Source organism: Sinocyclocheilus grahami, unplaced genomic scaffold (assembly GCF_001515645.1).
Source record: "Sinocyclocheilus grahami isolate Dianchi unplaced genomic scaffold, SAMN03320097.WGS_v1.1 scaffold149.1, whole genome shotgun sequence".
NCBI lineage: Eukaryota > Metazoa > Chordata > Actinopteri > Cypriniformes > Cyprinidae > Sinocyclocheilus > Sinocyclocheilus grahami.
In genome coordinates, this window is record NW_015505328.1 from 2968512 (window position 1) to 2994356 (window position 25845).

Here is a 25845-nt window from a genome sequence, read left to right on the forward strand (position 1 = left end):
TAATGTATTCCAAACCCTTACACACACACACACACACAAATAATTGCTAAAAAATACACTTAATAGAAAACTGAAAAAAAGAAAAAGAAAAAAGAAAAGAGAAGCAGTTCCTACTCACAAACACAAATCAAACCGCTCTGCCAAGAAAATAAATAAACAGGTTCATTTGAGATGTTTGGGATTTGTTTGGGCCATTTTACGTTACACCTGCAGATTGGATGTTTGCTTTGAGGTTTTGTCAAGTGCAGCATAGCACTGCATGTGTTTCTAAAACCATGTTTTGTGAAATGGGAACCATAAAACAAAAATAATCCAATAAAAACTCAACAATTACTTTGTCCTCCTTTATTCAGTTTAAAAGATATAAAAGAGACAGATTTTGAACATCCCTATTTAAAATTAATGTATTCCAAACCCTTACACACACACACACACACACAAATAATTGCTAAAAAATACACTTAATAGAAAACTGAAAAAAAGAAAAAGAAAAAAAAAAGAAAAGAGAAGCAGTTCCTACTCACAAACACAAATCAAACCGCTCTGCCAAGAAAATAAATAAACAGGTTCATTTGAGATGTTTGGGATTTGTTTGGGCCATTTTACGTTACACACTAATTCACTAATTAATTTGTCATTAAACCAATGCAGTATTTGCCTTTTCCAAATCGTGTAACTGTGCTGTGACGTAGAACAAAACTCACCATTTCCATATTTTCATTTAATTACTTCCACTTTATTTGTCGTTTTTACATTCACTTCAAAGATGATCACTTCTAAAGGTATATTTAATTTGTTTGCAAAAAACAACCCAAAGGAAAACCAAACTGAAAACAAATCTGCAATCCAAACTCGTAACCCCTTAATAAAAATGAATGCATTATAATTGTTCCTTGTTAAGCAAGTGCATAAATGTAAAATGCAAATGTAAGTGACAGTAATGTAAATGTACAGGAAAAGTTTAAACAGAGTGATAACTGTTTGTCATAGACACAAAATCATATTATATATATATTTTATTTCTCAGTGGTGAGGAAAACGTATACACGGTTATGAAGGTAACTGCTTAACACAAAGTTGTGTTTGATTCTAATGTCTACAAATAGTTGAAATTAAGGTAATTTCTGTGGGGATAGTTTAGAGGGATAGTTTACCCAAAAATTTTACTCACCCTCATGTCGTTCCAAACCTTGTCTGCAAAAGACAACAACATTGGTCCCCATTGATTTTCATCATATGGACATTTTTCTAAATATTTTCTTTCGTTTTTTCCCCCCCCAAAAAACTAGGATCAAAATGAGAGTGAGAAAACTTCAGAAGCCCTTTTAAGCTCATTCCGGCAAGAATACTGATCACACTTTTTAACATGGTCCTCCAGTGACCATATGCAAAAAATCTTTACTTAGTAACTTGCCATTTAAATTAACAGTTAAAAAAAAAGCAAAATGAATTTTAATTTTCACATGTGCTCTTTAGAAATAATCTTTATACACACTCTTACTATACACAACGTCCAGTGTTTTCAGTACATTCTCTCCTGCAAATAAACAAGGCTACTCCCATGCTCCAAGTGTACTATTTATTACAGTCTTTCTGCCCTCCACTTGAGTTACGAATGGCTTTTAGGAACAAAGAAGAGCCAGAAATGCCCCATAATATCTTCTCAAGCATAAAAACTCACCTTTCAGAAAACATAGAAATATTTGTATGTCAACACAAACACAAACACAAACACGCATGCACACACACACACTCAAAAAGTCTTTAGGGTTTCTTGTCCTTCTTTCTTTTCACCGTCTTGCTACTTGTCATTGTCCTTGACGTTGTGTTTGTGCGAGGCTGAACCATCACCCGTCCGTTAGCACTGCAGTGCAGTGTGTAGTGCTCAGGGTTCAGAGGATGTCCATATTCATCCCGAAGTTGGCTCAACATAGTCCGCGAGAGCGTTTCGAACCGCTCTGCAGCAGCAGAAAGTGCTTTGGCTGTGTGGGATCTCTGGCGCAGGAGAGCATCCCGCTGCACCGACAGGCCCTCGACCTCATCCTGCAGGGTCAGGATCGCATCCAGCTTCCTCTTGCGGCAATTCTGCGCGGCAAGCTTGTTTTTACCTCGTCTGCGCACATCACGCAAGAGCGTGACTTGTGATCCTGACAGATTCTGGCTGTCCAGCAGCTCCAGGAAGTTTTCTACAGGCATGTTGACAATCTGAAAGGCTGAAAACGGAAGACCTAATGCCTGCACCCGATGTTCATCACGACTCATCTCTTCTGGTTCAGCCTCATCTTCGCTCATCACTTCCTGTTTGATTGCTGTGAACCAGCTAGATGGTGTAGAATTTTGCGCCTGTGGGGTTGAATAGGTATGATCGTGCCAGATGTTTTCTACAAGGTTTACAAGCGACCAATCCCGGTAAGCGGCTGCACAAGCGCCGCCTTTTGACAAAAGAGACTCCACTTCACTGCTATAGCCTGTAGCTCCACCTTCATCCTCACAAAATGAATCGGATGATGTAGACGGGGATGTGGGGCTCCTTGAACTGCTCTCCAAAGACAGGCCAGAGTCTGAATCCTCAGGCCATGGAGTGTCCATGTCCCCTTGCATACCGTCCAGCATCTGAGGGTCCATTGTACCAAGATTATCTAGATCCAACATATTGATGTGGTCAAAAACAGCCTCATCTAGATAACCTCCCATCTGCGAAGGGGAGGTTTCATTACGAGAGCTGTTCCCAGACAAAGAGAAGAGCGATGAAGGAAGTGCCCCTGCTGAGCTCTGAGACGGGTCTGAGTGAGAAGAGTTTGTGGACTCAAGACGGAAGAGGGGTGTTTGGGAAGATGCAAGCCTTCTATTAGCTGAATCTCCTCCGGCTACCGTTGCATCTTGAAGGCTTACGTCATAGCTGATGGGATTAGGAAGTTCAGCTTCTAAGTCGGATATGCGTTGGGGGACCATGGAGTCAAAATCCTGTAGATGGAAAAGTAAAAAATTGTCAGATGTGCACAAACAAACAAGAACCTGAAAATGTCTAGAACTTAAAATGCACATAAATGAAAACACAAATATATTAAATTTTGTGTTGTTACAATTATGTATTCTTATGCAAGTTATGCAAGTATTCTTTAGTGTCTACTGACATCTTTTGATGCATAATGTGATTATGCATAACACTAGCAATGCCAAGGTCAAGGGTTCGATTCACAGGGAAAGCAAGAACTAAAATTTGACACAAAATGGTGTACCTTGAATATAAGTCATTTTGGATAAAAACTATATGCCAAATGCATAAAAATTGTACCGTTCTTATTGATCCCTCTATTCTAAAGGAGGATGAGTCTTCCACAGAAACTACTTACATCAAATTCAGAGAGGAAGTCATGCCATTGTGGAGGAAGCTCAAGCCCAGAAAGAGGTGGAGGAAGGGTACTACTACCCAGCAAATCCTGTAAGGAGAAGCAGAAAAAATATATAAATAAAAAGTCCAACTATTTAAAGGGATGGTTCACCCAAAAATCAAAGTTCTAATTTACCCTCATGTTGCATCAAGCAAGTACGGTTGAGTTTCCGTGTTTACAATATTTGATAAGCTCAAAGAATGTGCGTTAATCAATATTTATATGTCAATAAAAGTCTAAGTGAAAGTTGTTTGCCATATAAAGTAGGGGTGTAACGGTACACGTATTCGTACCGAACCGTTTCGGTACGGGTCTTTCGGTTCGGTACGCATGTGTACCGCACGAATACAGTTTTTATTTTTTTTTTCTCAGGAAATTCAAATAATAAATGGCGATTTGACCGTCTTTTATGTGGCATGACTACGGTGGCCGAGAGGTGCAGAACAAATCCCAATTCTGAAAACAAAATAACAAATTACAAACGCAAATGCAAGTCTACAAAACAAAATAACAATTCAGAAAGCACAACAACAATTCAGAAAACATTATAACAAGTCAGAAAACACAACGACAAATCAGACAAACCAGAAAAGGTAGGTATAGTTTGAGACAGCGCCATTGGTTTGGGATTACTCACCGCTGACTGGACGAGACATCTGTCAATAAAAAAATACGGAGTGCATTTAGATTTAGTTAAAAGTGGCTGTAAAATATCAGCTCCAGTTGCGCAGATGGATAAGCGCTAGTTGTTGGCATTTTGACGCGATCGACCCGGGTTCGATCCCACCTTTTGCCGAACTTTTTTTTCTCACATTTCAAATCTCGTATCACATCATAAAGGCATTTATTTTCAATAAAAATTAAGGTAATCATCAAAAAGTTGAAAATAAAGTATCGGGTAGGTAGGGTAGGTGTAGGGAGGGCTTTATTGTACCAATAAGGTGGCATCCATGTAATAATTAATTATAATTTACACTCAATACGTTATTATTGCATACTGTTTTATAATGTACTACAATACTGAAGTGCAGATAATTGCCACTATTTGCAACAAGTAGTATACATGCTAGTAGAAATCCTGCTATTTTAACAGTGTAACTAGGTATTTGCACTTAGTGTAAATAGCATATTGCTAAAAAAAAATACTGCTATTTTCACGTAGTCTAAATAGAATCCATTGCTAATACGAGATTTGAAAAGGGAGGAAAAAAAAGTTCGGCAAAAGGCGGGATCGAACCCGGGTCGATCGCGTCAAAAAGCCAAGACTAAGTGCTTATCCACCTGCGCCACTGGAGCTGATGTTTCATAGCCACTTTTAACTAAATGTAAATAGACACCCCGTATTTTTTATTCCATAGTAAGGGCAATTCATACAATACATTTAAACTGAGCTACTTTAATACCATCTCCGAACTTTCTACCACGACTCTGCTGTTCTTCGGCTGGTTCTTCGATCGCTGTATAAACGCCTTAGAGAGCCGCTTCTGGGACGGTTCAGAAACGTGCTGGTATAATCCCAACACAAGCACTGACTAGAGCGGCCGCGATCAGCTCCGGTTCCCGTGTCTGAGCCGTGACACCCAGCTGATGTGTGCAGAGCGGAGCGCGAGTGAACTCGATCATGCCTTCCTCTGTACTACTAGTTTTAACGCGAATAAACATGACTGAACATCTCGTGCCTCATGTAATTGCTCAATCAGAGTTTCAACCGCGGAAAGACATCAACAATACAGCGGGGAAACAAAATGTCACCTAGCATTTAATTTACCTCAGCAAGTCATCAGTGTCCACAGCTCGTTAGTTCACTAGAGAAATTAAGTCTAGAGAGGAGCATTTTGCGAAATATTACACCATATACTCATTATATTTTACTAAACCTGTTAGTCTTAATTACTTACTACAGTACAGTATGTTTAAATTAATCTGTTGTGAAACATGCTATGACAGCCATTGTGTAATTGAATATATTTTAACAAATAGCTTAGAAATGTAATTATTTATAAGTTAATTTAAAAACTGCATTATGTGCAATTCATATGTTTGCATACAATTTTTATTTTTATTTATCTATTTCTTTTTTTTAAGTTGAGTGTTGATCATCTATTTAAAAATAAATATCAATTAAATTTAAGTTTGGGTTAAGTTGTTAGGCCTAATTGTAACCTTATAATGTAAAAGGGCTCCCTATAGTTTTAAGCATAAGCTGAGGTAGATTTTTATCACTAAGAAAATTTAAACTATAACTGAATGTATTTAAAGAAAGAGCAACCTGTTCAGTAAACCATAAAAATGAAAAATAAAAAGTTTATTTTTTTCCCCCTGCTGTACAAAAATCATACCGAACCGTGACGTTAAAACCGAGGTACGTACCGAACTGTCATATTTGTGTACCATTACACCCCTAATATAAAGTGATCATGTCTCTTATTCAAGAAGACTTTTGAGTTTTGTGGATAATCAGTGGAGGGACAGAAATCTTTCAGGTTTCCTTATCTTCATTTTTGTTTTGAAAATGAATGCCATGAGGGTGAGTAAATGATGACAATTTTTATTTTTGGGCAAACTATCCCTTTAGCATCTCACACCAACACCACAGTTCATATGGAGTTGAATTACCAGAACCATAACTAACATAATCAAATGTAACTGTTCTCATTCATTTACAGAGCTGGTTGAGTAAAATATTAACTAAATTACTGTTACGCAAAATTGATTGCCTTGACATTAACATTACATTAAACTTTGACATTAAACCTGATAAACACACCATTCTTGTTAGGCAGTAAACTTTATTCCCCACAAAAACAGTAATTGCAGAAAAACATTGCTGAAAAGCAACGTAAATGAACACATAAAATCACAGCCTAAAGATCAATAACGATCAATTCAACTACGCATTTCTAATTTGACCATATTTAACAACATTTCTTAAATATGTAACATTAAACTAATTTGTTTATGGATGGGTCAGTCATTGTTTCGCTTTCGGCTTCAGTTGCTCACGAGAGCAATATACTACTTGCCATGAAGCTAACTGGCTAACTCAGCAAAAACACGTACACTTAAAAACACTTAAAGCACGTTATATGGGGCTACTGGCGTGCCCCATGAAGAGAACGCAACATAATAAAACTAAAAGTACGGGAAGTGTGTAATACAGCACTGTATTGTTACCTCTTTGGAAAGTTCTCCAGCTGCACAGCAAGGCCTGGAAGCAGTGAGGTCCTGAGAAACTGACAGACCGAAGCCCTCTCCAGCCCTGTGCTCATCCTCTTCCCGGTGATTTTCGGTATTTATCTCCTCGTCACCAGGGCCCCCCGACAGGTCGTGAGGCTCACCTGCATCAGAGCCATCATCAGGCACCAGGTGCACCAGCCATGCGCTGACACGCGTGGGGAAGCGGGCCGGGGACCCGAGCGCACGCACTTCATTCAAGAGCCTGCGGCTGGTGAAAAAATAGTCCAGCTCTGGGCATTTCGGATGCACTTGATGGCCCGCCGCGGTGTCCCGGTAGTGATGAAACGGGGTCTGTATGAAAGCCGAGCTCGGCCCTCCGTCTGTTTCTATCAACGGCGAGAAGTAGCCGCTCAAATAGGTGTCGACATCCACGCGAACTCCTATCAAACTCAGCAGAATCGTAAACTGAATGAGTCCCTCGGTGAAATATTTCTTCATGTGGTGCATGTTTCAAACCAATTATTTCAACCTCGGGAGGCCTAAACGAGAACAAAGATCGCCCGTTTGCAGTAAACAAAGAGAAACCCCCAAACAAAAGAGCACGTGTTGACTACTCTCTGTGTCAGACAAAGAGCAGCCCCGACCGGCGAAACTGTTTGCTGCACTTAAACACTACCGGCTTTTCATAACTTCCTGGCCTATAACACCCTAATTCAGAGGTGCAGCGCCGCCATCTAATCACGCAAAGCAAAACGAGTCATTCTCGTCTGATATATTCCGTAGCAACAACAAAAAGACTTGTATATTTTATTAAGAACAACAAAACTCCTCGACTATCCTGAATCTAGCCTCTCATCCGAAGAGGGGAACAACTGCTCAAATTTGCATAATTCATAAAATCTCACTCACATGCGACGGAATTACCTTCGCAACAAGCTCTGATTGGACCATTTCTGTTGTCGTTCATTTAAAGAGCCAATCACAAGCAAGTGTGCTTTCGTAACTTCCTTTTTAGTCCTTCCGCTCTTGGACGAATTATTAAAGTGAACTGGGCATTTTTTTTCCGTTCTTGGTCCTATTAATGACATATATTCTTCTATTAAGAACGAAAAAACTGTTTTGCTTAAATCTGTCAAAACATACAGCTACTCCCTCTTCTGTTTTGACCTACTAACCCGCTGCATTCTTCAAGTAGGATACTATTGACTTTCAACGGTGGATGTCATGGCTGGGGCCGTCATCAGTCAACTGTCCATGAACCACAGACACGAGTGGTGATTCATTACCAAACTTACTTACAAGGCTTATACATATCTATCTATCTATCTATCTATCTATCTATCTGTCTGTCTACAGTGCCTTGTGAAAGTATTCATACCCCTTCATTTTTTCACGTTTTGTTATGTTGCTGCCTTGTTAAACTGCTTTAAATTACTTGCCGTCATCAGTCAACTGTCCATGAACCACAGACACGAGTGGTGATTCATTACCAAACTTACTTACAAGGCTTATACATATCTATCTATCTATCTATCTATCTATCTATCTATCTATCTGCATGTCTACAGTGCCTTGTGAAAGTATACAAACAATCTATCTATCTATCTATCTATCTATCTATCTGTCTGTCTGTCTGTCTGTCTGTCTTTCTGCCTGTCTACAGTGCCTTGTGAAAGTATTCATACCCCTTCATTTTTTCACGTTTTGTTATGTTGCTGCCTTGTTAAACTGCTTTAAATTACTGTTTCCCCACATAAATCTACACTCCATACACCATAATGGTTAAGCAAAAAAACAGGTTTTTAATATCTTTGCAAATTTATTAAAAATAAAAAAACCTAAATGATTCCATTGCATAAGTATTCATACCCTTATCTGGGACAGTTGAAATTTAGTTCAGGAGCATTCATATTGCTTGTAGATGTTACTACCCTTCGAGTGAAGTTAACCTGTGGCAAATTCAATTGAATGGGTATGATTTGGAAAGGCACACACGTCTTAATGAAAGGTCTAACAGCTGATAATGCATATCAGAGCAAAAAACAAGTCCTGAGGTCAAAAGAACTGCCCGTAGAGCTCAGAAACAGGTTTGCGTCAAGCCACACATCTGGGGAAGAGTTCAATGAAGAGAAAAAAATTCTGCTTCATTGAAGGGTCACAGAAGAATGTAGTCTCTGTTACCCTTAATGGAAGACGTTTGAAACAGCCAGGACTCTTCCTAGAGCTGGCCTCCTGGCCAAACTGACCAATTGATGGAGAAGGGCCTTGTCTAGACTGGTGACCCAGAACCTGATGGTCAGTTGAGCTCCATGATCATATGTGGAGATAGGAGAAATCTACAGAAGGACAAACCTCACTGCAACACTCCACCGATCTGGGCTTTATGCCAGTGTGGCAAGACTCAATCCTCTCGTCAGTGAAGACACATGAAAACACACTTGGAATTAGCAAAAAAGCACCTAAAGGACCTTCAGACTCTGAGAAACAAGAGTCTCTGGTCTGATGAACCTCAATTCCAAACATCATGTTTGAAGGAAACCAGCTCTGCTCATCACCTGCAGAGTATCATCCCAAAAGTAAAGTGTGCTGGTAGCAGCCTCATGCTGTGGGGCTGTTTTTCAGCGGCAGGGATTGAGGTACTCGTCAGAGTATAGAAGAAAAGCTCAGTGCGCCAAAATATTGAGATAGTCTTAATGAAAACCTAGTCCAGAGCATCCAGAACCTCAGACTGGGCAGAAGGTTCACCTTCCAACAGGACAATGAACCTAAACACACAGCAAGAGTGGCTTATAGACAACTCTGTGAATGTCCTTGAGTAGCCCAGCCAGAGCATGAGCTTGAACCCAGTCAGATATTTCTGGAGAAACTTGAAAATGTGCATCTGCCCCCATCCAACCTGACAGAGCTTGAGAGGTGAAGAAGTGAGGAGAAGAATGGCATTGCCAAACAAAAAAGACTTGAGACTGTAAAGTTGCTTCAGCTAAATATTTAGTTGAATACTTATGCAATGTACTTATTTCAGTTTTTTATTTTTTAATAAATTTACGAAGTTATGACAATTCTGTTTTTGCTTTGTCAATATAGTGTACGGCGTGTAGATTGATGTGGCAAAAAGTAATTTAAAGCAGTTTAACTATGGAATAAAATCGCTGTCAAAAATAATCGTACGTAATTCAAAGCATTTGTGTGTCATTTTAATTTACTCGTGCGTAATTTAAAAGTATTGTATGTAATTTAGTTTTTTGTCAGAGTTGGATTCCAAAATCTACGGCCATGACAGTTGGTACAACTCCCAAATGTACGACTATGACAGTTTACAGACACAACGCTTGTTTTCACAACAGCTCTGTTACACGCACGACAACAAGGCAGCAAAATAAAACGTGAAAAAAATAAAAGGGGATGAATACTTTCTCAAAGCACTCTATCATCTATCTATCTGTTTTCATTGCTAATTTACAAACAACACAAAGACAGTTCAATTCAGCAAAAAGTTGATATTTTTACATCAAAAACGTGGGTAGCATACATACTTCAAAACATATCACAGGTTTATGATTGGTCTGAGAGATATTAAGAAGGATTAACGTTAACTCTTTCAGGAGGAAAAAAAATCAAGCTAGGCTAAATCGCCTGTGCAAAAGCAAGTTAAACCTTCGTCGCCCTCTACTGTTTTAAAAAGTAATTGCACACTATTTTATAGTGAAAATAAATACTAGTGATTATTGGGTTATTTAGGCATCCAACTGAGGATATTGCTCAGAGGAGGAGGTGAATGATTCGCAGTGCATGTTATAATGTATCTCAGGTTTTTAGTGTCTGTTATCACTCCAGATGTTTTATTGTCGATGCCATTCTGTGATATTTTAAATTACTAAGTACAAATACATGCAGAAGCAAGGAGTCCATGCGTAGGCTACAGTCCATGACCATGTGTTTGGTATTCTGTGTATTTCAACAGTTGTATTTTCAACGTTTTATTTCTATAAGCTAACCATAAAGAGGATAACGAAAACCACAGCAGCAACAACAAATAATAATTGTAATATTATAATTAAAGACCTCAACGCAGGATATTTTTTAACCCATCTTCCGCTCTTCTTGTAAATACAGACATAAAAATCGTACTAAAATCCTTAATCCGAAATTTTAGATTTACGTAATCTTGTCATCCAACTGAAATGGAAAAATACTTCTTGCTAAATTTTACACGGTTCACATTCCATGGCACGATCTTTCACAGTCCAGACAGCTTTTTAGCATCACCTACAAAGTCCAGCACGGTATTATCCTTCAGAAACTTCAGCTTGTGTCTGCATGGTATTGTCAGTAAAATGACAGAATCATTAGGTGTGTTACAGAGTAATCGCGGTCGTTGTTTGGCATTTCAGTGAACTCGCTCATTTCAAGAGAAAATGGGGAGGAGCCATAATCACATACTCCGTTACTTGAGTTCTCATTGGTGACGGTGTGGACATGAATCTCTCCCTTCTACCTCCACAAGCACAACATTCAAATATGCCAGATTATAAATTACATTCAATTACAATTATATATACATTAGCCTATATATAGCCTAATTTATTTTACAAATGTATATTTTGTTGACTAAAGAATTTCTGCTTGGAATAAATAAATGGACATTTTCTCATGGGGGTGCAAATTATATGGACGTATAAAACAAATATTTAATATAAACGCCAAATAGCTTTAATGATTTGCTCTTAAAGTAAAACTTTGAGAGAGAGAGTTTCTCTTTTCTGTGTTTGGATCAAGGAGCTCTAGGATAGGTTACAGAATTGCGACGTCACAGACGAACTACTGGACATGCGCACAAACGTGCTTCACTCCGCTAGCTTGTGTGGAATCGCAAATGAATGGAGAGGCCAAATTGAAGTAGTTTCCAATGAGATACCTGTGGAAAGAAGAACATACATTGCCTAAACAAGATTATATAATGTATATTCTCGAGTACACATAATGTTCATCTATTTCAAGACCGTTAACACCATCATCAACATATTATGTATATCAAACAATCCATAATAAACTTGACAGAACAATAAAATACAAATAAAAAAGAAAATACTGTGCATAGCTTACACGTAATTATTTATATTTCATTAATTTTTTTTAAAATATTGTTCGAAAAACCCAGCCAGTTTTGGCTGTTTAAACTTGCAAATCTTCGATGTAGCTATATAGGCCTACATATTTTAATCCGTTTGTACTTATCATTTTATACTATATATATTCTACTTTTATCATTTATAGCCTACATATTTTATATCAGTCTAAAATCAAGCACTTATTGCAATAAGAAAAGTTATACTGTAATAACAGGAGACAAAATAATAACAGCAATAATAATGTTGCATAAATACAAAAATAGTGGCAACCAATAAAATACAATACTATAATAATTTGAAACGATTTAAAATGGACACAAATGTATTATTATTATTATCATCATCATCATTATTATAAGCTATACGAAATATAAAATTATATAATATAAAATATACAAATAAAATAAATATATTGTAATATTTCTATTAAATGAATTATTTATTATTGTTTTTGTGATATAATTTAAGTACAATCAAATTGAGTTATTCTAGTAAAGTTAGGAAAGCCGAACTCTCTCTGACTAAATCTCTGCCTTTGAGAGCGCGAGTTGTTGCCTGTAGCCTTCCACGCTTTCAACTGACGGCAAATGTTTCTCTGGGCGCTGCTCGCCTTGATTGACAGTTCAACGATATCCAATCAGAACTGCGCACTTTTAGCACATTTTCATTTGTCCAGTGTTGGGTACGTCATCACTCAAAATAGCCAATGGCAAACGTCTAAAAAACGTCCGGATATGACGAATTCCAAGACCATTTGCACCTCTTTAGCGCTCCGCTGTGGTTGCATATTGCCATTTTTACAGTTTCAAATATTTTGCAGCTCTCTTGGAAGAGTCCGAGCTATTTAAACTGCCACAAGATGTCGCTGCTAACCATGTTCTATGTATCTGCCAATAAACGTTGCTCGTTCTGTCGGTTTTCTACTCTTAGTTTCAGTGTTTATATTTCCTGAATTGTATTCAGTTACAATCATTCTCCATCTCTTGTGTGTATAGCTGTATATTATTAGATGCTGGTCAGGAAATTTCTCAGTGAAGCTTGCTGGTTTTGGTGAGGGACAGCTTATAGATGACTGGCTCGATAACTATGCTAGCCCACTATGCTTGCCAGGCTTCTCAATGGAAACAAAAACAGAAACTTTTTCAAAAACAAAATAAGTTTGCACAAAAAGTGGCTGAAACTCTAAGCAAAAAGTTATCCAAACAGAGAATTAGTGTTGTATTCCAACTTACATCGTACCATTTTTTATTTTTATGATGCGTCTCAAACTAGTACTCTCTGAGGGGATTTTCAGGATATTTAGGGCATTAGGAGGACAGCTGGATCCCTCAACTGAACTTTAGCGTCCCCAAAATGTAAGTATCTGTTTGGAGAGAGTGTGCACATGTGTATGAAAGAGCATTTGTGTGTCACTGACTCCTGATCGATACAGGATCACCTGTATTCTTCCCCCTCACCAAACGCTAATGTGTCTGTTATTGATTTGAGGGAGAGTAGAGAGAGACAATGAAATGCACTCAAAGACACTGAAGAAGCATGATATATACTGACAATAGGTCAAAGTGGACAAGATGAGAGTGGAAAAGACATGGGAAGTAAATCATAACACAAAATTAAAGAAAAAAAAAGAGAGGACTGAAAAATGTTCAAGGAAACATATAAATAGAGGTCCCATAAACACAATAAAGCGTAGTGTAAAGATTAATCAGTTAATTTTCCTAACAAAAAGATTTCTAAAACAACAAAAATATTGATCCCAATGCCACACTCGTGTGACATTAAAAGCACCCAAAAGGATTTATTCTGCTTTGATTATTACAGATAATTCTGAGTTCAAGTAGAAGAGGAAGACAAAGAGAGAGAGAGTCTGTTGTGGAAATAAGGGGGCACCATTAAGTGGAGCTCTTTGCTTGGGGTCAGAGGTCAAAAGTTGTTTCTGGAGCCCTGCCTAGGGGTGAGGGGGGAGGGCCAGTAATGACTGACAGATGTTTTAGGGGTGGGGGTGGAATTTGTGATGTGTTCATGTTTTTCCTAAAACACTGAAACTGTCAGACACACACACACACACACACACAGGATCCCAATGTTCTCAAATGTCGGCCAGTCCAGCAGCAATCGTGTCAGTTCTGTTATTTCTGAATGCCCTGACAAGCACATGTGACTTTTACTTTACCTAGATCCCTGAAAATATGTACTTAAGCCACCATCGAGTAGCTGTCAAGAGAATAACCAGACACTCAAGTCATTTTACAGTTGAACCTGAAACTTGCAAACAAACCCACAGACATTTATGTACTGTGACAAAAAATATATATGTATGTGGGTATACATGAAAATTGACAAAATAAAATGTTTTTATTGGATAAAGATCCAAGTCTGTTAGCTCTTTAAAGTCAAGATTTACAGTAGGCTTAAATTACATTTTGACATTGTTACACAGAAGATGGGTTTGTTAGTTATGTACACTACTGTGCAAAAGTTCGGGGTCAGTAAGAAGAAAGAAATTGAGAAAAATTAATACTTGTATTCAGCAAGGACACATAGTAAAGACATTTGTAATGTTTCAAGGGATTTCTATTTTAACTAAATGCTGCTCTTTTAAAATTTCAAATAAACCTTAAAAATGTATCACAGTTTACACAACAATAAGCACAACTGTTTTCAACATTGATAATAATCAGAAACGTTTCTTGACCAGAAAATCAACATATTATAAGGATTTCTGAAGGATCATGTGACACTGAAGACTGAAGTAATTTCTGCTGAAAATTAAGCTTTGATGTGACAGGAATAAACTACATTTTAATAGAAAATAATTATTTTAAATTGTAATATTTCACAATATTACAGTTTTTACTAAATATTTAGTGAGCATTAAAAAAAGAACATTTAAAAAGCTTATCTACCCTAAACTTTTGAATGGTAGTGTAGGTGGTGTCATGAATAGTTGCATACTTGTTTGAACAATGTGTTTTTATGAGCTTTTCTGCTATTTCGTTTGGATTTCTTTGGGTTTAAAGGTGAAGCGAGTTATTTTGTCGCGCTGGAATAGTGGCGTGAATGTAGCATAACACAAAAGCAAATGTTTTCAATTACTAATGCCGGTGTATCTCAGTTTTCAGGAAGCCATTATTGATTTATTCCATGAGTGAAAGTGTCTAATAACCAGGGGTCACTGAGGTAAGCTAGTATTCGCAGTAAATCTGCCCCATATGAAACAATCTGATCTAACATAAAACAGCTTTTAATATAATATTAATTTTAAACACATTTTTAAAAGTATCATACTTTTCATTGTACATAAATAGTAAAAATACTGAGTGCACCTTTTTAGTTTCAATTAATTGTGAATTTACATTCAGACAGTATACGCATGTATAGTCAGTATGCTTAGACGAGTTGAATTAAACAGCTCAGTCTCTTTCTTGCTCTGAGGTTCATTGGGAGCAGCCTTTCAAAGACTAGAAGTCTGCAAAATCAGCACCCATAAGAAGGATGAAAAGGAAGAACCACAAAAGAGAGTAAAACAAAGGAAGAAAAGAAAAGTGAGGACAGCAGCTGGAAAAGGGGCCTCGGGTTCCCATTCCCACACACACACACACACACACACATACACTCCAGCCACCTAGACTCCAGCTAAGACTCCTCTATAGATGCATATGGCCTCTTTTCCTCACAATTTTTCTTTTTATCTCACAAAACCACACATTTTTGTTTCCATTTAACAAGAAAAAAATCTATATTGATACTTTCCAATATTTTCTAGCAAACACACCCACATCCTCAATACAGTTTATTAAAAAAGGGTTAGTTTCTTTTCAGACAATACAGCCATCTGTCATCTCCGTTGTCATTGTGATATGGATCACTGGGTCCCATTTCTTGCAAACACGAGTTTGTTGTTCACACATTGTCTTTTTTGTTTTGCAATTATGTGTATATGAGTATGTATGTGCAGAAAACTAGAAAAATGTGAGTTATAAGTGTATGTAGTGGAATAGAAAATTGAAAGAAAATAAATAATCTAAACATTTATGTTTAGTGTTCCTGGTTGTGTATGTGTGTGAAAATGAAGGAAGTGCTATAGTCTTTCCGTGAGTATGTGTGTCGGTGTTATGGGTGTGTCTGTAGGATATATTTATTTTTTGATTGTGCTAGATTGTTCGGGATGTGTGTGTGTGTGTGTGTGTGGAAGTGGCAGAAGGAAAGAAAGGGTCAGGGCAGCTGGGCTGTGTTCCAGTTCTTGTCGTGATATCCCAGCAGCTGCTGGGTGGTTGAAAGACAAGTTCCGCCCTGCGACACGGGCCCCTGTGGTTCGCCTGCCACTTAGATTGACGACTGAGTGACACCAATGAGGGTTCACCATCCCTGCTCTGTTTAAGGGTTGCTGACTGACCAAGAGGCTAACCTCTCATCAAGTAGTTTAATCTCTCATTCTCCCACACTCTTTTGGCTCACTTGATGATACCACTGTCTTCTCAGAGCGTAATGCTTTCTGTCCCTTTCTCCTTTACCCATGTTTTCCTCATTCAAAGTATATCTCAAGCCTATCTGCATAGCTGTGCATTATCCAACATGTTTTGTTTTAATTTATCTTTTTAACATAAATACATTAAAATCATGTCCAAATTGTTTTAAGATATTACAGTAAAAAAAATATGTGTGAAAATGTATTTTTGCTATATTATTCAACATATAGAAACAAAGAAAGAGGAGCAGAAGTTATGACATTACGAGAGGATACAACATTATTTTGTCAAAGACAGAGAGTCAACTAAAAACTTATAAATGAGAAGAGTATAAAACCCCATAATTATCTAACATCGAGTGTCAGAGTGTATGCAGTGAGAGGCTGTGATTTTGAATGAAAAGAGACATTAGTTGTGTGTGTGAGTGTGTGTGAGAGTGTTGAAGGATGCTTATGTGCTGATGACGTTAGTGGTTTAGGGTTTCTAGCGCTAAGAGGTTTGAGCAATCAGGTTTATTTACAAATCTAGTTTCCTAACACCAAATCTCCTTTTACCTTGCTTTCAAAACAGGGACTTTTTTGACCTCAAGTCAAAACGATCGTTTAGAGACGAAGAAACAGCATAAACAGAGGGAAAAGGCTAACGCTCAAAAGTTAGTGATCAGTAAGATTTTTTTTTTTTTGAGTAATTCCTACTTTTCCTGCAATGATGCATTAAATTGATCAAAAGTGACAGTAAAGATATTTAAAATGCTACAAACAATTTACATTTTATCCAAGGATCCTGAAACAAATCTTGATTTCCAAAAACATATTAATATTAAATATATTAATAATACATATTAAGCAGCACAACCATTTGTATCATTGAAAATAATAAGAAATGTTTCTTGAGCACCAATATCAGAATATTTGAATGATTTCTGAAGGATCATGTGACATTGAAGACTAATGACAATTAACTTTGCCATCACATTAATAAAATACATTAAATCAGAAAACACTTATTTTTAATTGTAATAATACATTATGCTATTACAAATATTTTGAATAAAATTCAGCCTGGGTGAGCATATAAAGAAGACTTCTTTCAAGAAACATAAAAAAATCTTACCAACCTCAAACTTTTGAATCATAGCGTAATTACAGAGAATGTCATTGGTAAGCAACCGAGAAACAACTAAACATCATTCATCAGTGGTATATACTGCTATTCTCGCACAAGCAAGCTCAGTGTTTTCATACAACCATTACATCTGAACTATCTAATCGAAACCGCCAATCAACGCCTGGCACCTTCCACTATTTCATTTACCCTATTTTTTAACAAAAAAGCAAAGTACTGACCTCTTGCGTGACTATTTATATGACTTATTCTCTTGTACCGATGCTGAAAAACAAGAAAACCTCAGACTGATTTAAAACAGATGCAAAACCTCTGTCAACAAAAGCTGAAGTCACTGATTCACATCAATGTCACGCATTGGAGAGAATGAAAATATAATTTTGTGGTTCATGACGGTGTTTAAAACTCTTTTGGATATAGGGCCGTGCTTTTTGATTTTCTACAGTTTTGAGTTGATTAAGAGAGATATATGGGGAACCATTTTATTTCTGGATTTCTGTTAGAAGTGCATAATACAAATCAAAAGGAGAGCCGTATACTGTCTTTACTTTGGCAGAAATGTGAATGGAAACATAAATACGACTCATTCCATGATAACACCCACTCAAAAGATTAAAATAAGACTTGATTGCATATTACTCAAAGAAAAACACTGGTAATTTCTGCTGATGACAGAGATATGCTGGAGGATATAATAGTCACTTTGATGAAAATATCAGAGCAGAACAGTGAGAGTGTAAGGCGGAACAGTTGACCGGCCGCCAGGGTGAGAGGTTGATAGACATATCAGTGGTTTAACAGAATAACATCAGTCAGTCCAAAACTCACATACTGTGTAGCACACAATGTCTTTTCATGTTTGAATGGCTTAGAGTGTGCATGTGTACATATGCCTGTATGTGTGTATCTATGGTTTAAATATATATTTACCCTGGCACAGGAATCATTTAGCATATAACTTCCCTTAGCATTTATAAATATGTCTCTGAGTGCAGTACACATTAGTACAATATGTTATGGGGATAAAGACCACAATCTCACAATAACATACATAAGTATGTTTTATTGAAAGAAAGAAAGAAAGAAAGAAAGAAAGAAAAAGAAAGAGAGAGAAAAAAGTGTCAAACTGAGTTGCGACCCAATGACTCTATACAATCTTTTACACTAAACTGCTATAATGGACTTTAAATAAGGTTAATTAGCTTAATTATGTTTAATTTGTGTTTGAGTGATAATCTTACAAACTGATAAGAAACCACAGATGTCTTCTGGTCCCACATCCTGAGCACAAACACACTAAACACACAAACTTTTGAAGCTGCTTTTGGTGGACCTGATAGTAAGTAACGATATTGGATATATTCAAATCGTACTCCTTAACCCAACCCTCTCACAAACCTGTTAGCATTATTACAATTTAAAACAAAACATCACATAGCTGATTTATAGTATGAGCCTTTTAAACAGTGAGGACTGCTTTAAATGACCCCACATGTTGGCTTTTCTGATGAATTATAAAAATAAAAAAAACAAGGAAGTTCATGCAAACTTTGAATATTGGCTTGAGATTGTATACGTTTTTAAATCTGTATGTTATATAGGTCTTATGATAGAAAGATAGATAAAGTATTAGTATTATTGTATTATTATTGTTTTTATTTTAATCATATTTAATGCAACAAATTAATTTATAATACAAAATAATTTACCTGTATACTATACACTTCCATTCAAACACTCCCACTAAATATTATTTAAAATAAGTGTTTTCTATTTTGATATATTAAAAACAGTTTCAGTTGCCATTACTCCAGTCTTCAGTGTCACATGATCCTTCAGAAATCATTTCAATATGCTGATTGGAATTTTGTTTTATAATTATGAATGTTGAAAACATTTGTGCTTCTTAATATTTTTGTGGAAACTGAAATACAAATCTGTATATCTTTAAATGTCTTTCCTGTCACTTTCAATCAATTTGATGCATTCTGGTTGTATAAACGTATTAAATGATTCATTTAAAACTTAAATGGCACATTTTAATTTTATTGACCAGGGTGGAAGAACACTTAATTTCTCAGAATGCCATTAAGTGTTTAATATTTTTAGAAAATCTGAAAATTCCTCTTCCTGTCATTCCTGCTTAGACTGAAATTCCTTTTCATGTAAGGTGTGGCTAATTCAATTCAAATTTCCACTCATGATCTGAAATGGAGCCAGTTTTTAAATTCGGAATTTTGCCTTACCCTACACAACTGTTAAAAGAAAATATTTAAAAACCTCACAAATAATTTTTACCTTATTTAACCTTGGCAGAAGGAGAGTAATTATGTGTCACAAATCCGGTCCATGAACTTCCAATTTCATTGAGTCTCGCACTACACACTGTTGCACATCACCCCGGACTACATTTCCCATCATGCATTGCACTGATTACACTCAGCACGGATTGCACACAGCTGTTCACACTGATTGCACCCAGCTGTTTCATATCACTCCCTCACTATTTAACACTCACTCTGATCCCTTCCCTCTGCCGAGTATTGTCTAGCGATTATCACTCTCCTAGCGATAGCTACTCTACAGAGCCCTAGGTCGTTTTTCCCAGCCTTAGCCTTAGCCTAGTTTTGCCTTGCCTTGTCTGTCTTCGGTTTTGATCTTCTCCTGTTTTCTTGGACTTCTCCCTTTAGCCTTGCCCCTGTGACTCTGTCTGCCTACCGTCGACCCACGCTAGCCCTGTGACTATTCTTCTGTCTTGCCCGCCATATTCCTGGTTGCCACTGATTACCCTGCCTGTCTGATGACCATGTCTCTGTCTTCTCCAAATAAAGCTTTGCACATGGATCCGCACGTCTCACGTCTCGTCAGCCCCGTTACAATTATGTTCCCAAAATATAGTTAAGTATAGCTATAGCAAACCCCATTCCTTTCACATACACACTGATGAGGTGAGATGTTAAATATGATAAGGCCAACAAACACAAGTCAAGAAAAAAAGCATTCATGTGACACTGAACATCAGTTAACTAATCAAACACAGACATACACTGTACAGAAAGTAAAGATTTGACCTCCTGATGCACTCAGTGAAGAACCGGCCTGCCATGAGGGCACGAGGCTGCTCAGAAATCTTTCCTGATTATCAAAGAGCAGCTGGAGAAAGTGGGAGTCATGAGAAACTTCATTTGATCTGACAAGAGGAGTGATTTTGGCCACTCACCTTTTTTGCCCTCACTCTATATCTTGATATTGCAGGTGGGAACAATTATAAAGCAGCACAAGCGTTCATGAGAAGCTTGGATTAGTCACAGCAGACACACACACACCCTCTTTACTACTGAATATTTTTGTTCATATTATTCTTACACTAGTGTTATTTTTGCACTTATAACAATTTTTATATATATATACATGTGTGTGTGTGTGTGTGTGTGTGTGTGTGTGTGTGTGTGTGTGTATATAAACCCAGTTGCAAAGTATTTGCCTCAGAGTAAAGCTTACTTTTATCATGGTTTCAAAATGTCCTGTAAATAAAAAATAATAATTCTCTAATGTTGAGTATTTCTCAATTTTCGTTTTGCAAAAATAAATAAATAACATAAATTGGGGTCAGTAAGATTTTTTAAAAAGAAGTTATAAATTAAAATGAAAGTGACAGTAAAGACTTTTACATTGATTGCTACAAAAGTTTCAAATAACTTTTAACAATAGGTTCTATCTATATAGGTTTTTTTTATCATATTAAGTTTACAACATAAGAAGATTAGAAATGTTTCTTGAACACCAAATCAGCATATTAGAATGATTTCTGAAGGATCATGTGATGCTAAAGACTGAACTAATGGCTGCTGAAAATTCAGCGTTGCCATCACAGAAATAAAATACATTTCAAAATATATTAAAATACAAAACAGTTCATTTATATTGTAATAACATTTCACAATATTCCTGTTTTCAGTGTATTGTTGCTCAAATAAACACAGCTTTGGTGAAAATAAGAGACTTTAAAAAATTTTACTGGCCCCAAACTTTTGAACTAGTAATGACATTTTAATGCAAGTTTTACGAATGTAACATATAATAGCAAAATAAAATAAGACGGTAATGTCTCACCAGTGTTGCCAACTGCTTTCAATTGAAAGTAACTAAAACTGGTAGCTAAATGTCACTAGATGACATCACAATGGCAAATTCACTGATCTCTATAAAGATGAACGTAGATCAGTGGGCAAGATGAGAACTTAGATAAGGTTGATCCAAGCAGTTGCTATATTTGTCCCTAAACTTTTGAAAAAAGTCTCAAAAGGGGCGGGGAAGTCGATAAATCTAGCTACAAAGTAGCTAAATTGGCAACACTGTGTCTCACAAGCACAGCCATAGGTTCGGATGAGTAGCTTTGTTATTTCTTAGGAGACTGGGCTTGTCTGATGGGGTTTCCTTCCGCTCACTGCAGGGGCCTCAGTACTGATTAAAGGAGCAAAGCAAATAAAACAAACAGCAATCAGAGACGGGAACACACACACACACACACATATGCACTCAAACACATGCATAACCCAAATCAAACACAGGAATACACACAGAGAAAATATCTGATCTTTTCTCTTTTAAGTCTAAACTATGAGGGCTGGGTTACATTTACACAACTCATAAATACACAACACACAGATGCATAAACATACTGTGTATATTAAGAAAAACAGATGAAAACCAAGATAAGGATCAACTTTTTCACCCATGAAAAATTAAATTTTGGCTGTTACATTACAAAAAGTCAGATTTAGACGTAATCCCTGTCAGCAAGAAAACCACACACAAACTCCAAAAACCCCACAAACATCGGCAGTCTTTCTCCTAAGACCATGAGAAACCCCAAATATCTTTGATTTCGACATTTCCCATGCTTTTCCTATTCCGAATCCGCAGCATTTATCAACATCATCCATCTGGCACAGACGGCACATCACATTACCCCAGGAACAGCAGTAGGTCCTAGTTACCATGACGGCAATGCCAAGCCTCATTTCTCTCATTTGAGGAGCCTAATTTATTTGACAGGAGGAAAATATAAGATACATGTATGCAGATTCACAGCCTGAGACACATACTGATTCATATACAGCCACTGACAGCATGCATGTCTTATTAAACAGCCGAGAATGCTGATTTCTACTTTCCGCTCATCATTGAAAAGTCAGTCACATATATAGGCAACAATATGCCTGACCACACACAGTCTATTGCTGACGCTGACATTTTTGTTACAATATTCAGAGTCTGTCATCCAAATATGGAGTGTCAAAACAGTATGGATTCATTTCTAATCTTAAATACCCTCATTAGACCAAATTATACTAAACTACATGAAATCCTCACCATCCTGAAATATACGCCCAGAATATAACTGTTGAAAAGAACCAGAACACTTCTCTCGTGCTGGACTTCAAACCAACACCCCCTCCCTTTCATTTTCTGCCAGGCCATTTTAGGCTTGTAGAATGTTTAAATTACCCAGAAGGCTTCCCGCTGGCTCATACAATCTCCATCCAACATTCGACGCCAACCGCGCAGGTACGCACACTCACAGACGCAATTTGGAACCAAACGTTTGTGCGCCGATCGTACATTCTCTCACTTCAATTTCACAGTAAGCGGTTTTTGTCATCAATATGGAAATAAAAAATGAATGAAGATGATGAAGATCAAACCGTGGCTCCTGGGCTCCGGTGACTGAGAGCGGCGGCAAAATGAGCCATGACATCACATGGCGCTTTCCTTCGCTCTCCAGCTCATTGCATATCTATACCTCTTCGTTTTGCATATTCTTTATTTGACTTTTAATTTTCTTTCTTTCTTGCTTCAAAAAGAAAAGGAGGGATTTGTTTTCAAATAAAGTTTTTATTGGCAAGGAGGGCTGGGGTCCTTCAGAGGAGCTGCCAAAGAAATGCCTGACAGAGTAAGAGCTAATGTGACCATTTCAATTATTCTTCACACACACGGAGAGTCTGGAAGCCATTAGTTTGCAACCCCCTCAGTTTAGGTTTGATGGTTCCCAGGTGAAGGTTGTATTTTCGATGTCCGCATGCGTCTCGTCGGTGGACACAATTAGCAACAACTCCGACTGATTTCACTCATAACCCTCCCGCCAAAAGCTGCCATGTTTGAGAGGGAGAGCTGCCATTTTCACTCAGATGAGGGTGTATACATACGCTTGCATTCAAAGCAGGGAAGGAAATGACCAGTCACACGCAAGCTGGTACGCGTCAGCTGGTCCTAGTTAAAATGAGACCGTGGGGTTTTGGGCTTCTGACAGCAGCTTTCCCTCATGTACTCTCGGCCACAGTCACACACACTCATTGCCATTGTGACAGCGACATTGAGATATAGCGATTCCTTATTGCGGTTCGTCTGTTTTCCCAGAAGTCTTCACTTCTGTAAATGGCTACCCACGACGCCTATGAAAGTGAGTGAGGTTCGCAATCATGAAAAATCAAGAAAGAACAGTACTTCCCAACCTAGATCAGCATAGAAATCAAGTGTGTATGGAAAAGGAAAAAACCCTTTTCTGTGTTATTGTGTGTGTTTGTGTGTGGATGTGAATTAAAAGAGAGAGGGCGCGAGAGACTAGTGGTTGGTGAAGTGTGAACGCTTCCACTCTGACAGCTCCAACAGAAGATTTGTTGAAAGGAGGAAAACTAATCCTGCTTTCTTTCATTTGCGTCAGCCTGTCTTTCATCAATTTGCTAAGACAGAGAAACCAAGGGGAAGAGAGAGAATCAGGCGTGATGGAGGAGAGAGACTGATATGGGTAGATAATGCATATGTGTGCCTTTGTCTCTCTGTGTGGCTTTCAGGGTGCTCAGGACCAACCACAGACATCCTGGAAATGAGAACTTCAGAAAAAAAAATGTGCAGACATCACGCTACTTCTCATAAAGTTGGCATGAAAAGAGCTCAGATAACAGAGTCACCGAAATAGGATACAGAGAACATAGACTATTTATATGTGAGTGTGTGCCAATAGTCATGATGCATGTTCCAGTAGAGCATGGGTTCGATTACTATGGGATGCATAGACTAATTAAAAAATGCATACCTTAAATGCAATGTATAAAAACATTTGTCAAATGTTTTACACTAACTTAACATCTTTATAATCACGAGGCCAAGGCCAGTTTTAACACTGGGTTAAGTAATGTTTCACATCTGTAGTTTTGAAAGAGGATTATCACTGCTTTTAACACTTGGTTGTGAACTGATGCTAAAGGAATATAGTGTGAAACGATGCAGTTTTAGAATATTATGGTGAGCTGTTTAGCAGCAGACAACCAATCATAAACTACCCGGTACTTCACTGCTTACCTCATTAAACAGTCACAGAAACTTTCACACATCTGAGAGGAAGAAATAAAAATGTCAAAGAGTGACAGCATATGCGTTAAGTGGGCTATTTAAAATGTGTCTTGTTTTTGTAGTATGTCTCAGAAACATGATTTCCACACTTTTTCATGATTTATCATGATTAAGAGGTATAATCGATCTTGAGACACAACAAAAACTTTTTAGAGTGAAATATGAGATTTTTTATTAATAATTTATTAAATAATTTTTTATTCTTGTAACAATACACTTATTACATGTAGGTAGACCAGACCTACTTAGAAATTACACTGCATTACAAGAAGAATTATGGCTATAAAAATTAGTATAACCACAAACAAGTACAGCACACGAGATATAGGCTAGGCTATAGATAGAGTAGTAGGCCCCTATTTTTCTTTGGGCACAGCAGCATGTGGTTTTCAATCCAGTATAGGCTACATAAATGCTTAATAAGGCTACGTTCACACGTAATGTGTTTATTTACGGGAGTGACAACCATATTCTGTTACAAAACTCACACACATGTTCATTTTGGACTAAACCCCGTATTTTCGTCAAACACCTGCTGTGTGAACGAAACCTTGGTAGGCTACTTCTTTGTGTGAAAGAAACACTCTGCGCATGCGAAATTTGTGTTTATATGGTTTTGGTAACTCACATAGGCAGAGATGTGAGCCGTGTGTCATCTGGAGGTTTTAGATACAGTAGGCCTAACTGTTTTGCACCGGAGCTGCTCCCGTCGGTTTTGTGGTCTGCACGCGGCTCAAATGTTCAAGACTCTGTAAGTAAGTAGCCTAAATCGCTGTCAATCCCAAACAGTAAATGTGTGGACGTATCTTATGTTGATTCACTATCCGCTTCTCTGATCAGTTCCGTCAGTCATCATCAGACTAATCTTCCGACGATTCGTTAAATGAATCGATTCATATGAGTCATTTTCCGTGAGTCGGACCACACTGGTTCTGCTGTAGGTTTATGCGCAACTGAAGGATATATTTTTTGAGAACTTTTATTTTTAATATTTCTGACATGGTAAGAACACACCGCCATTCTCAAACGTTCCACAGCTTTATAAAGATATCCGTAAATTATAGCCTACAGTTAGGCTATATCAACTGTTGAAATATTCTGAATTTAGAGAACCAGAGTGTAATTACAATATTTCCATGA

General features: G+C 37.4%; 1 protein-coding gene across 1 annotated transcript; it reads right to left on the reverse strand.

Annotated features, from left to right (window-relative positions):
* Window positions 1-432: 432 nt before the first annotated feature.
* Window positions 433-7481, reverse strand: LOC107592065 (nuclear factor erythroid 2-related factor 1-like). Its single transcript, XM_016281425.1, has 4 exons — window positions 6551-7481; window positions 6009-6019; window positions 3354-3440; window positions 433-2964 (listed from the first exon to the last, which is right to left on the reverse strand). The coding sequence occupies exons 1-4, from the start codon at window positions 7074-7076 to the stop codon at window positions 1765-1767; spliced, it is 1824 nt and encodes a 607-aa protein (XP_016136911.1). The 5' UTR covers window positions 7077-7481; the 3' UTR covers window positions 433-1764.
* Window positions 7482-25845: the final 18364 nt, after the last annotated feature.